Source organism: Misgurnus anguillicaudatus, chromosome 19 (genome assembly GCF_027580225.2).
Source record: "Misgurnus anguillicaudatus chromosome 19, ASM2758022v2, whole genome shotgun sequence".
In the NCBI taxonomy this organism is placed as follows: domain Eukaryota; kingdom Metazoa; phylum Chordata; class Actinopteri; order Cypriniformes; family Cobitidae; genus Misgurnus; species Misgurnus anguillicaudatus.
This window is the reverse complement of record NC_073355.2, coordinates 1,614,822-1,628,582: the sequence shown is the minus strand read 5'-3', so window position 1 is coordinate 1,628,582 and position 13,761 is coordinate 1,614,822. Positions and strand designations below refer to the sequence as shown.

Here is a 13,761-nt window from a genome sequence, read left to right as displayed (position 1 = left end):
CCACCCAACTACACATATATATTTTTGGGTCAGAGGGAGAGGCAGATCAGATCAACCGCTCCTCGGGGGACCTGTTTCTGCATTGGTGTTGTGTAAGGACAGGGACAGTTTTGACCCAGAGCTCTGTAATACTTCATTTGAGATACTTATTAAAATAATTTGATTTGAGTTACGTGTCTGATCTCCTCATTCAAAGAACATGCAGGACATTTAAAGTCCAACAGGGTCAATATTTGTCTGTTTGGCTTTGACAGTAAACCCCTGTTGGTAACTACACTATTATGCAGGCAAACTGACTTGCAAAAAAAAAAAATACTGTTAAATGTTAAATACGTCATGAAATATAGTGGATGTCAGGCAGATTTCTGATGGTTGGTCCTGTACTAAAAGCAGCACACCAGCCGAACAACCGTTGTTAAGACCAAAGTGAACCCTAACAATAATTCTAGACATTCTTACTTAATCCTGTTGTCCCAGATAAGCAGTGTGTGTAAACGGAGCCCTCTGCAGGAAGAGCAGGCATCTACACGCAGCAGGGGCTGATGGTATGCAAGTAATGCCCTCTGGAAAGTGTGACTGTTTGATTTAAATACTTTCAGATGTTCATAGCATGAACCAGCGGGCTGTTTTTTCCATTTAAATGCAGCACGGCACGCCTCTCGTCTTTCTCCTAGCAACGCAGAACGAATCCCCCACCTAAAGGGCATATCTCAATGTGTTCTGGACACTTTGAATTCAATAGTAATTTATAGGAATGCATGACAGCATCATGCATGCATTTGTTACACATGTATAAAAATGATAAATAAACAATGCAATGTAAAAAAAAATCAGCACATAATTGCAAATAATAAAACAGATGAAGAGAAAAACAGTGTGTTCCTGCCACATATGCAACTGAATGTCATGTGCTTTAACTCTGAAATACAGCCCTGTTTGTGGTGAATTGAATGAGCATGTTTTTCCATCAACTTATCAGATCAAAACAGACATCAGATTCAAATCACCTATTTACTATTAACAGTGTCTATGCTGCAACACATAAGATGTGTTTACTGCCAAGAGCAACGCAGCAGAGTTTCAATCAGGTGGGGTTAAGAAGCATTGGCCTATAATAGCTGTATAGAAAAGTTATCATCAGATGTTCAACTATGCTTTATTTCAAAAGAAAACTGGATACTGATCTCAACAAGGGACTTCATGCAACAGACAGACCTCAATGTTACAACTGAACTGCTTAAAAAAATGCAGCACATTAAGCCTATTAAACCTAGTCACTTTACAGCTGGTTGACAGTGCTGTGGCGACTCACAATCTGCTCTCAGTCTCAAACACACACACACACATATAAAAAGAGCATTGCTTTAATGAGCAAACATACATATCCAAACACAAAGATCTTTCTATGTCTCACAAAACTCATGTTTTAGAAGGACATGAGATTTGAGCAAACACAGTGATGAGTTTAAATGGCTGTCCATCCAGGGAATGCAACACTATTTGCTTTTAAGTGAGGCTAGTCGGTTTGTTTTCTTCCCTATCCTCTGTCTGATCCAGCGAGACTGCAGTGATTAGTCCGTTTGATGTTGGCCTCTAAATCCCCAGTGATGTGCTCCCTCTCCCCCAACACCCCCCCCCCCACCAGAGGCGGACTGGGCCAGAGCCCAAAGATCTGCAGCTGCAGACGTAGAACAACATAACCAGGCCAAGTACAAAGCCCTGTGGCACTCCCCTCCAGCCATGGCTGTCATTTGGAGTTATGAGAATTATTAAAAGGTATTTACATTTATTCATTTAACAAACACTTTTATCCAAAGTAACTTAACAAGTGAGAAATACAAGAGTCATCGTGAAGAGGCAAATAGGCACATAGAGATGTGATTACAATACACGTTTCAGACCTTACTTAGTGAAGCATAAGCTAGAATTAAAGGGATTAATGGAAGAGAAAGCATGATTTGTATTCATTTTAGCTGATGTTGTAGCCTATTGAAAGCTATACAGCTACTGTATACAAGCATGAACATCTATTAATGAGAATCCAAGAGGAATGACATGAGAAACTCTGTCTACTTTACTAAAAAAGTGAAAGTGACGTAATGGCTGATGTATGCTAACCCATACTCCAAATGTGTTTTCAGCATTTAATCCATCCCAGTGAGTGGCAAACTCATGCACTGCAAGCCATGAAACACACACAAGAAGCAGTGAGCAGCTATTACTGCAGAACCTAGAAAGCAACTGGAAAAGAAGGACACCTTAATCATTTTCTGCTGTTTTAGGGAATTCAACGAATAGGCAACCTTCGAGTTACCGACTCTCTAACCACTAGACCATGACTGCCCTCAGTATGAAAGCAAAAGTATGAATGGAAATAATCCTGGACCTGATTCTAAAAATGGTGCTCGATTCCAATATATTTTATGGAATAGTAAAACTGCACATTTTAGAGTGCCATTTTTTGTGGCCAGCCTAAGGCACACCTGTGCAATAATCATATTGCCTAATGGGATCATCTTGATATGTTACATCAAGTGGATGGATTATCTCGGCAAAGGAACAGTGCTCACTAACAGATTTAGACAGATTTGTGAACAACATTTAAGAGAAATAGGCTTCTTGTGTACACAGAAAAATGGGGGCACAAACAAAAGTGTTGCATTGATAATTTTGTTCAGTGTACTTTCATGAACTGTGTCACTTATACATGTATGAAAGTGTGTCTAACATGTCAGTCACCTAATATATGTGGTGAGCAGCCAGCATTTTATGCAGTTTCATCTCGTTTAAATTTCTCAGCTCATCCTCTGATCTCAGCTATCAGGCGGCACTCTCTTGATGTGTGCGCTGGCTGGCCGTTTGAAGTTCTGCACTGACTTTAAAGTGGCAAAGAGGCTGAACGGCAGGCAGGTAACAGACCGGTTAGTTAGCCCAATGACTGTTTAATTAGCTCGATGAGGACTGCGGAATAAATGCGGCTGCTGCCTATTGACACAAACGGGCATCTGTGTTGTTCGTTGCTCATGCGGTGCTAATTTATTCAGCCTAAGCTCTGTGCGTCTGGAGCACTAACGCATACATCAGATAACAGCACTCGTTTCATCTTGACACTTTAAAGCCAGAGCAGAGGAAAAAACACAATTCCACAGATGAAAGGAAACACTGTCTATATAGAACATGAAACACAAAACATCCTGGAACGTTTTTAAAATGATATTCACACCAATGTTAGCTAGAACCGATTTCTTAGTTACATTTTCATCAAATTTTTAACACCAAAGAAAGAAATAACTGCAGGGAGATTTGGTGTCAAAACGTCAAGTGGCTGAATTTAAAGACAATTACTATCATTATATCATTTCTATTATTTATCAATGTTTCATTGTGTGGCACCCAGTAAATGAAAACATCCCAGGCATTGGGTATTTGATGCTTTATTCTTTTGTATAAAAACGAATCGTGAACCCTGAACCGAGTTATGCACCGAACCGTGACTGTACCATCACACCCCTATTATTTACATTTTTGCATAAGGCAGACGTTTTTAGCCAAAGCGACTTAAACTAATCACATCTGCACTGCTAATGCAATGCTCTAACAATTGAGTCACAGGATCGCACGTCAAAGCTGCTCGTCAGACATACAAATTTAAACTTCATCCACTTCATGGATGAAATAAAACAAAACTGCATGAGAGTAAATAAATGGTGACAAAATGTGAATCTGCATTGTGAACTACTCCTTTAATCTGTCTATTGTGGTAATGTTTCATTTATTTAACACGGGAAATAGCCACACATTATACGATACATGATCTGAGTACATAGATAAAGTCAGTTTTAAATGGAGGTATTCCTGTAAAAAGTATTAATATAGGACCTGGCTTGGTGCTTCTGGAAATGATGATGTCACCTGTCCACTGGCAGAGTTAATGACCAAAACCTAATTACAGTATACATGACTAGTTACTGCCAAGAGTGTGTGATATACCACAACCAGCGGCCAAACAAACAGCAAACAATGAGCTCATCCATGGAGCGCAATGCAGCCTGACGTCATTCATTCAAGCCGAGTGGGATTTTTCAGCAATGTTTGGACACATTGCAAATGAATCTATTTTCAACACTGGTGGTGGGCATGTTGAACACGACTCCTAATTGTGTGGAATTGTGAATGACCAATAACATAACTCTGGGGCCAAATGAACTCAAAGAGGGTCTAAGATGAGGTGAGTGATTCCTCTTGGGCACACAAACCCTGTGAGTTCTCTCAGAACACAATCCTAACCACTTCCACATCTCCCGCCACATTCCTGCGGTTGGGAACAGGCTATTGGAGCACAGGCGGTAACCCCACGCTAGCTCCACATCTACAGTACAGGCTCTGCTGAGGGCCAGGAGATGGCCTTCCCAAAACAGGACACATCTTCCATTCCTCCATAATCCAGTCCAGACCACAGCACTGCTTACATTCTGTTAGAACACAACAATACCAGCGAAGCTTATACTGAATACTGCCCTGTTAAAGATCATATGCGAGCCAATGTTTGGGTATCTGAATAAAAATACTACAATTACTTTGTAATAGATAATGCAAGAGTGCTGTAATAGGTGCTTCTATGGGTGAGACAGAATTTTCAGTGGGAAATCATTTTGGATTTTGTCCATCAGGATTTGAAAATTAGAAGTGTTTGCAAGGTCAAGTATTACTCTTTTTAGTCTTTCCATTGCTCATTCTTATCCATGCTACAGGCATAATAATGTCTCAAATCATTTGACTTTTAGGGTGGAGATGTACTTTGCAATTAACTCTTAACTAAAAAATGATTGAAATGCATTTAAAGTCTGTGGGTGAAATGAAGGGTGGCTATATTTTATTTTCTTTTTTATTTAAGAAATGTTGTTTATTATTCTCACTTTAACAGTTGAAAAATAAACAAGTGAGATGGGAAAATCTTTGTTTTTCATTTAGTTGCCTAATAATTCTGCACACTAATAGTTGCCTAATAATGATGTACATAGAAATATTCTCTTAAGAAAGCAAAAATTTCACTTTTACTACTTAAATGTTCAGGTTTGAGGGTTTGTTAACATTTTGAATTGACCAAGAGCACTGTAGTTGTACAATATCAAAAGTAATCCTCAAAAATACAACTTGCCTAATAATTCTGCACATGGTGTAGTTTTCCTCATCTACTTTGTACTTCATGTACTTTTGTTTGCATTGATAAACTTTTGGTGGTTTTCTGTGATGGGAATAAACCGCATCAAAATCAAATAATTTATGCGAGAGGCACTAAGTAGAGTGAGAAACTAAATGAATATAACATGGTAAAGATGAATGTACATTTTTATATTGATTTAAGAGATTTAAAAAAAAAAAAAAAAACTTAATCTAAATCTAAAGTTTAGTTTCGCGTGCGATAGTTTCACGTGCACACGCGAAACTAAACTAACTTTAGTTTTTGCTCCATGTCCCCTTAGACTCCGTAAAGATGTTATGTGAAAGTTTGTAATAGAAAATAGTAGGGGTGACCCAGAATAGTCGAAGATTCGATGCATCGATAGGAGAAGCCTGATTCAGCTACCAATCTCACAGTCGAATCGTCTCAGATGTGTTATGAAATGAGGATCATTCAATTTTGGCCATATATGGGTGCACATTATCTGATTTAATATATAACAGCTTTCTCCCAATATATTAAAATGTACAGCATATTATGATAATGCTATGCAAATAATTTGTGAATTAGCAGCTTTCAATAAATATTTTTAAAATGCAGAATAGTCTTAAAGGAATAGTCTATCCTTTTTCCATATTAAACTATGTTATTACCTTAACTAAGAATTGTTGATACATCCCTCTATCATCTGTGTGCGTGCACGTAAGCGCTGGAGCGCGCTGCGACACTTTGATAGCATTTAGCTTAGCCCCATTCATTCAATTGTACCAAACAGAGATAAAGTTAGAAGTGACCAAACACATCAACGTTTTTCCTATTTAAGACGAGTAGTTATACGAGCAAGTATGGTGGCACAAAATAAAACGTAGCGCTTTCTAAGCGGATTTAAAAGGGTAACTATATTGTATGGCGGAATAGCACTTTTGGGTATGAGAGGGAGAAGGTGAGCGGATTTTTCAGGCGAACATTTAAAACATTCTTTTGGTCACGACTGCTTTGACGTGCTAAATCGTAAAATTAAATAAAAACACTGAATTGTAGCCGGGGTTTCAAAAGCAGGATCACATTTGTAATATTTTTTAGGCTTAATTATCTAAATTTTTTGTTATATCTTTGTGTGATGTTCTGTAGATTGTGGCTTTAAAATGTTATGAGGAATCATTTAACAAATGTTTATGTTGCCTTTTATTTTACCTTAAAAATATATATATAAATGCATCATCAGTTTTGTCTTCGTTCATCACTTAAAAGAGTTTTGGTCAATTTTTAGAAAGTTGTTTATGTGTGCTGCTTGTGAAAGAGAATAAAAGTTACCCATTTGTACCTGGTCTGGCCCTCTCCAAACCCATGCAAACACACATAGATGATTCGACAATCAGTCGACTATAAAGATTTCACAATTCTGATTCGAATATGTAAATCCTTAGTCGAGGACACCCCTAGAAAATAGTGGTTTTCATCTGGTCACTTTCTTGGTATAGAAAACACTTTCACCGAAATTAGTCAAAATTGATTTATTGCGTTTTGAAACCAAACTTTTCACATATTTTTCCTATAGTATTGTTTTTGACTTTGTGTGTGGCAAATTTATAAGTTTCATTGGTGATTTTAAGGTACAGGTTCCAACAAATCATTTTTTATAGAGAATGTCAAAAAAGAAATGACACATTTTTGAAAACTTGCTAATTCCAACTCAATTTGCCAGCATGGGTCACATTTACTAAACAAACATGCAGGAGTGAAATGTGTGCAACTTTGTGAATGACAAGTGTAAATATACAGTATACACCTATAACACGTCACCCTACACATCACATCACATCCAGGAGGCTGAAATATGAAATGTTTGGTATGTAGATAAGAAGTTACCTGAGTGAGTCCTCCATGCTGCTGATCTTCTTTCTGCTATCGGCTCGTTCTTTCTCCAGCTCAGCCTGAAGTATCTGCAGCTGTGATAGGACGGCAGAGGGGTCAATCACTCAACACTCCTTATCAGCTCTCACCCTTTAACGTATCTCATTAACTTAAAGTCAAAGGTCAGCTGTGAGCAGCGGCTGGCCTGCAGGTGCATGTGGCCTTTTCTCCGCAGATATGTGCCCTTAACAGGGGGTCTGGTCCACCGGCCTGCTTTACGACCGGACAGGTTTGGCCCTTTGAAGGTGAGACGAGAGGCAGCAGGCCAGGTGTCTGAGACCGATCTTAAAACTTATCTTATTCACTTGATTGTGTCAGCCCAATTATTAAAGCAGCTTTTAATGACAGTGATGAACCTTTGAAGGGTCTTGAAAGGGGCCGCTGGGTAACAGGAGTTATTAAGTCTCATAAGTGAGTGGAGCAGTCAGGCCAGGTCTGGAGGACAGGGTCTCTACCCCCATCAGGATTAGATTTTAAAGCCTCAATGATCACATCATCAAAGAGAACGAGTGCAACTGAGAGCAGAGCAAAGCTTTATGAGGAACCACTGGCTGCTTTGGTTTATGTCACTTCTGAAACAGGTGGTGATTTCAAACATTGGACATCTTAAACTGAGTCACAGTTTAAATACAATAATAAAACGAATAAATAGACAGATTAAACATACACACACACACACACACACACACACACACACAAAAAAAGGATAAATCAAACAAATCTATTTATAACAATCAACACTTCATCTATTTTGCTTTTTAATATGTAATCAAAATCTTTGTATAAGATTTTTAGTATAACATATACTGTAAATGAATTTTAAAATGTAACATAACCACTAACGTACTTCAGCTAGAATAAACTTGACTCATGTTATCCCAGCACTCAAGTACTCAAAATCAATCATTCAAAATCAATCTATTTTTCTTAATTACTGTTTAATTTTATACTGGATGCTATAAAAAAGTCTCCATCCAAAGGTTTTTAGTAACACCACAAGACAACTGACCATGTGTATATTTACAGTATTATATACCTGTATATATTTTTATTATATAGGATTAGAAACATATTTTATCAAGAAGCTTCTTAAAGTTTCACTTTAAAAACAATTTGAAAGAATATCGAAGGAGTTTACATTTAATATGGGCTCTTATTGGCTGCTTTTCCTTCAATATTCAAGTAATCTATTTCAAAAATAATATTTTAAAATAAAAGCTTTAGCTTTTTTGTAATGGCAGAAATTAATCTGTTTGGCACAGGTATATTAGTGTCTACAAAATGATTTTTTAATAATTAAACTGTCAGATAAAAAGATTTTTAAGTTTCTAAATTGTTTAAAAACTTTTGACTGGTAGTATGTATGTTTGTATATAAATACAAGGAATATTCCTTTTTCTTAAAAGAAAAATCCAGATAATTTACTCACCACCATGTCATCCAAAATGTTGATGTCTTTCTTTGTTCAGTCGAGAAGAAATTATGTTTTTTGAGAAAAACATTGCAGGATTTTTCTCATTTTAAAGGACTTTAGACACCAACATTTAATACTTAACTCAACACTTAACAGTTTTTTTCAACGGAGTTTCAAAAGACTATAAACGATCCCAAACGAGGCATAAGGGTCTTATCTAGCAAAACGATTGTCATTTTTGACAATAAAAATAACAAATATACACTTTTAAAGCACAACTTCTCGTTTAGATCCGGTCGTCATGCGCTAGCGTGAAAAAAACTGTTAAGTGTTGAGTTAAGTATTAATTGTTGGTGTCTATTAAAGTCCATTAAAATGAGAAAAATCCTGCAATGTTTTCCTCAAAAAACATAATTTCTTCTCGACTGAACAAAGAAAGACATCAACATTTTGGATGACATTGTGGTGAGTAAATTATCTGGATTTTTCTTTTAAGAAAATGGAATATTCCTTTAAATGTAGCTTAAATAAATTGATTGCAACCACTTCAGGGCTGTTACGATACATCGCGCTCCCCATTAAAAAGACAAGCCTGAAATCCATTCTGAAGGCTCCGATTATGTGTTTCATGCACAGCTTGTTGCATGTACTACGGCTCTGTGATCAGTAGGAAGTCCTTATCAATCTGAAATCACTATGAGTTCGGGTCGATTATAATGTGAATTAAAAAAGCAACACTCGTCAAACACAATCATTCAAAAAATTCTTTATCATCACGAAAATACCTGAAACAATCTGAAGAACAGCAATATACATATCGCTTTATACATTTTTTGGAATAGTGTTTGTAATGCTACTTCTTCTGTGGCACAAATGGCGTTTCTGCACGAGAGCGCCCTCTGGCTTTTGGATGTGGCGGCATTTCACTGTAATTCATTAAAATTAATTCATTAAGAAAACGTGCATTTGCACGATTAATCGTCATAGCCCTAAACCACTTACCTTAAAAAATTGAGTAAATTGAATTAATCATTTTTTTCAGTGTAATTCATATAAACTTACACGCAGATATAATAGAGTCTAGTGACAGTTCAAAAATTCAAAGTTTGCATGCATGCAAAAGTGTTACAGATATCTTAATATCCTTTTAGATACATGATAAAATCCCAGAGATACGGGGATCTCAGTGTGGCTTTGCACAAAGATGAGATTTACAGTCTTGTATTTCAAAAGGAATCTGAACACATCTTATGCATTTGGCAGACGCTTTTATCCAAAGCGATTTACAGTGGATGTATTCCCTAGGTTTGAACCCATGACCTCTTGTCATAAGTTGCACGGGTATATTTGTAGCAATAGCCAATAATACACTGTATGTGTCAAAATTATACATTTCTATGCCAAAAAAAACTTTACCATTATGACTGGTTATGTGGTAAAGGGTCCAAGTGTTTATTTAGATTTTTGTAATATAAAAATATTTTTTTTAATTATGATTTAATTATGATTTTGCTTTCGTCTGAAATAATGAGGTTTTCCTAATTTCTGGAAACTGCTCACCCAAACTCTACTTTATTTCCTTTAATACCTTGACCACGGTATTGCTGCTTGCAGTTATATTTGTAATTGATTCAATTCCCCCGCGAACCACAAGGGGTGAAAAAAAACCCTGGCATAGATTATGTGGCTGACTGGTACATACAGTAGCACTTATTAGCACAAATTTCTAGCCTGGGTGCCAGCTGATCTTAGCCCCGCCCACCACATTTTGAAAAACGGGAAGATCGGTCTGACGTTTTTCCGTTGAGGAGCTACTATGCGAGTCCCAAAACTGGTCGACGAATCAAATTGTGAGGGCGGGCTTTATACGATGATGGACAGATGATCAACAGTAACGTATCAACCACGTCACCAAAGAGCGCGTGTGTTCAATCAGTTTACAATGAAATGGCTGCCGCTGGAGAATTCAGATGTGTGGATTCTGACATTGAGTCTGTTCTAAAAGATATCGACAGAGCATTGATTTAAAAAGAGGAACAGAGAAACGCGATCAAGGCATTTGTTTATGTTTTCGCCGTCCTTCCTACGGGATTTGGCAAAAGTTGGTCACACTTATGGAGGACAAAGTTAAAGAAGCAACTGAAATGGGTATCACGGCGATGCAACTCGGCGTGCACGACGAGATGGATATAATTATCGGTCGTTGCCAGCTTCTTTTCGGAAGCCCGGAATCGTGACTGCTGAATAAGTGGAGGGACATGCTAGGCTCCGATATTTTTCAAGCCAACGTAATGGGTAGCTGTCGTCGTGGATGAAGTTCACCTAACGTACAAATGGTAAGAGATAGTCTTACTGTATGACTTAGTAAATACTTAATGTTGTGATATAAATGAAATGTTGTAAACATAGTAGGTGTTGATGTACCTTCGCTAACTCTGACTTAGTATAATTACAATGATGTTAGTGTCATTGTAGCGAAATTACTAGCAGTTCGGTCAGGCTGCAAGAGACGACATTTCAACATACGTCACACACTCCGTTGCTCTGATTGGTCATAGGTCTATCCAATTGAATGGAGAGGCATTTTTTGGTTGAGACACGCCTCATAATTTTAGCTCAATGGAGCGGTATCAGACTCAAATTCTGACTAGAATTGAGTATGACAACGTCAGGCTAACAAATTTCCTTTAACAAATTTAAAATAAAGTGCTGAAAATATATGTTTTAAAGTTTGAGGTGATATTGTTGAATATGCCTCATAGAAGTGGACACTACACTGTCAGAAATAAAGGAACAAAACTGTACCTTTTCTATCACTGGGGCTGTACCCTAAGTTTCCGTTTGGTACCTTTACAGATATACAAAACAGAATACAATTTTGGGTAGATTACTGTACCTTAAGGATCTACATTGTTAGAAAAAAGTCAAAATATGTACCCTAACTGTCAGTGGGGCAGCACCCTTTAAAAAGGTAATTGTATGGACCATTAGGTACAGATATGTAAACAGTTAGTACCAATATGTACCTTTGAGGTACTAATATGTAATTTTAAGGTACTAATAATCTTTGGTCCCAGTATGTACCTCTGAGGTACTAAAATGAAATCCTTAGGTGCAAAGCTGTACTTTTTGAAAGGGTACAGCCCCAGTGACAGAAAAGGTACAGCTTTGTACCTTTATTTCTGACAGTGTACTAAGCATGCCTACCTATGCTTTACTTTTTGAAACACAAAGAATTAGATCAGACCATGCTGCTCAACAAAAACTTAACAAAGGCTTTTAGATTAGACAGACCAAATGTGATGTTGATGTGATTAAATCTCTAGAAGTTGTGCAACATCTGGAAATGCCAAACACTGCAGAAAAAACTAATTCCTGTTGGGTGTTATACATAGACTGTAAAAAAAGATGGACGACGCGACATCGCCTCCCTCCATGTAATGAATTGAAGCTAAAAATGTCCGACCATGTTATGTAAAAATCTCAGTTTGGAGCCAAGGCATGCACAGAAGAAATCATCCGTGGAGCCAGAGGCGGAGCCACGGAATTAAACTTCTGCCCAATTGCTCGCGCGCCAATTCAACCACGCCAATCATAACGACACACCCCGTTTCTGAAATTAAACTTATCAAAAAAATGAACATACAGTGAGGAAAATAAGTATTTGAACACCCTGCTATTTAGCAAGTTCTCCCACTTAGAAATCATGGAGGGGTCTGAAATTGTCATCGTAGGTCCACTGCGAGAGACATCATCCAAAAAAAATCCAAAACTCACAATGTATGAGTTTAACTATTTATTTGTATGATACAGCTGCAAATAAGTATTTGAACACCTGAGACTGTCAATGTTAATATTTGGTACAGTAGCCTTTGTTTGCAATTACAGAGATCAAATGTTTCCTGTAGTTTTTCACCAGGTTTGCACACACTGCAGGAGGGATTTTGGCCCACTCCTCCACACAGATCTTCTCTAGATCAGTCAGGTTTCTGGCCTGTCGCTGGGAAACACTGAGTTTGAGCTCCCTCCAAAGATTCTCTATTGGGTTTAGGTCTGGAGACTGGCTAGGCCACGCCAGAACCTTGATATGCTTCTTACAGAGCCACTCCTTGGTTATCCTGGCTGTGTGCTTCAGGTCATTGTCATGTTTGAAGACCCAGCCTCGACCCATTTTCAATGCTCTAACAGAGGGAAGGAGGTTGTTCCCCAAAATCTCGGAATACATGGCCCCGGTCATCCTCTCCTTAATACAGTGCAGTCGCCCTGTCCCATGTGCAGAACCCCCCCCCCCAAAGCATGATGCTACCCATGCTTCACAGTAGGGATGATGTTCTTGAGATGGTACTCATCATTCTTCTTCCTCCAAACACGTTTACTGGAATTATGACCAAAAAGTTCTATTTTGGTCTCATCTGACCACATGACTTTTTCCCATGACTCCTCTGGATCATCCAAATGGTCACTGGAAAACTTAAGACGGGCCTGGACATGTGCTGGTTTAACCTTCCGTGCCATGCATGATTTCAAACCATGACATCTTAGTGTATTACTGTACCAACAGTAATCTTGGAAACGGTGGTCCCAGCTCTTTTCAGGTTATTGACCAGCTCCTCCCGTGTAGTTCTGGGCTGATTTCTCACCTTTCTTAGGATCATTGAGACCCCACGAGATGAGATCTTGCATGGAGCCCCAGTCCGAGGAAGATTGACAGTCATGTTTAGCTTATTCCATTTTCTAATGATTGATCCAACAGTGGACCTTTTTCACCGAGCTGCTTGGCAATTTCCCTGTAGTCTCTAGTGCAGGGCTATTCAATTGGCGGCCCGCGGGCCAAACCCGGCCCCCCAGGGAATTTGATCCGGCCCTTTATGTAGTCTGTAAAAAAGACATCTCTAGAATAAATTTAGTAAGTTAGACAACGGGCCCTACAGTTCCGAGTTGATGCGCGTGCGTCTGTTTCATACAGCATGAGCTGCAGAGCGCGAGTCACGTGACTGGTGCAAGCAGCTGTGTCACGTGTTTATATTCGCGCTTTGGTCCACAAGTTCAACGCGATCGCCTCCCCCGCTCGCGCCCGCGTCTCAAGATGCAATAGCTGACAGTGGTGAGTTAAGAGACCGGTCTCTATGGCTGTTTTAACTTTATTTCTTGTATTTCCAGCTTAAAAACGCTGCCTTTTCCGACAATTGTTGTCTGATATGTCAGCTCAATGACTCGTTGAAACGATTTTTTGAACTAGACAAAAATATTC

General features: G+C 38.4%; 1 protein-coding gene across 8 annotated transcripts in view; it reads right to left on the bottom strand.

The window, feature by feature from the left end:
* cep112 (centrosomal protein 112) overlaps positions 1 to 13,761 on the bottom strand; it is a 272,813-nt gene that overhangs the window by 148,332 nt on the left and 110,720 nt on the right. For all 8 annotated transcript variants that reach the window (XM_073856794.1, XM_073856797.1, XM_073856795.1 and 5 more), the window contains one exon: positions 7,052 to 7,131. In XM_073856794.1, the coding sequence (XP_073712895.1) occupies positions 7,052 to 7,131 (80 nt within the window). The remainder of the gene's footprint in view (positions 1 to 7,051; positions 7,132 to 13,761) is intronic.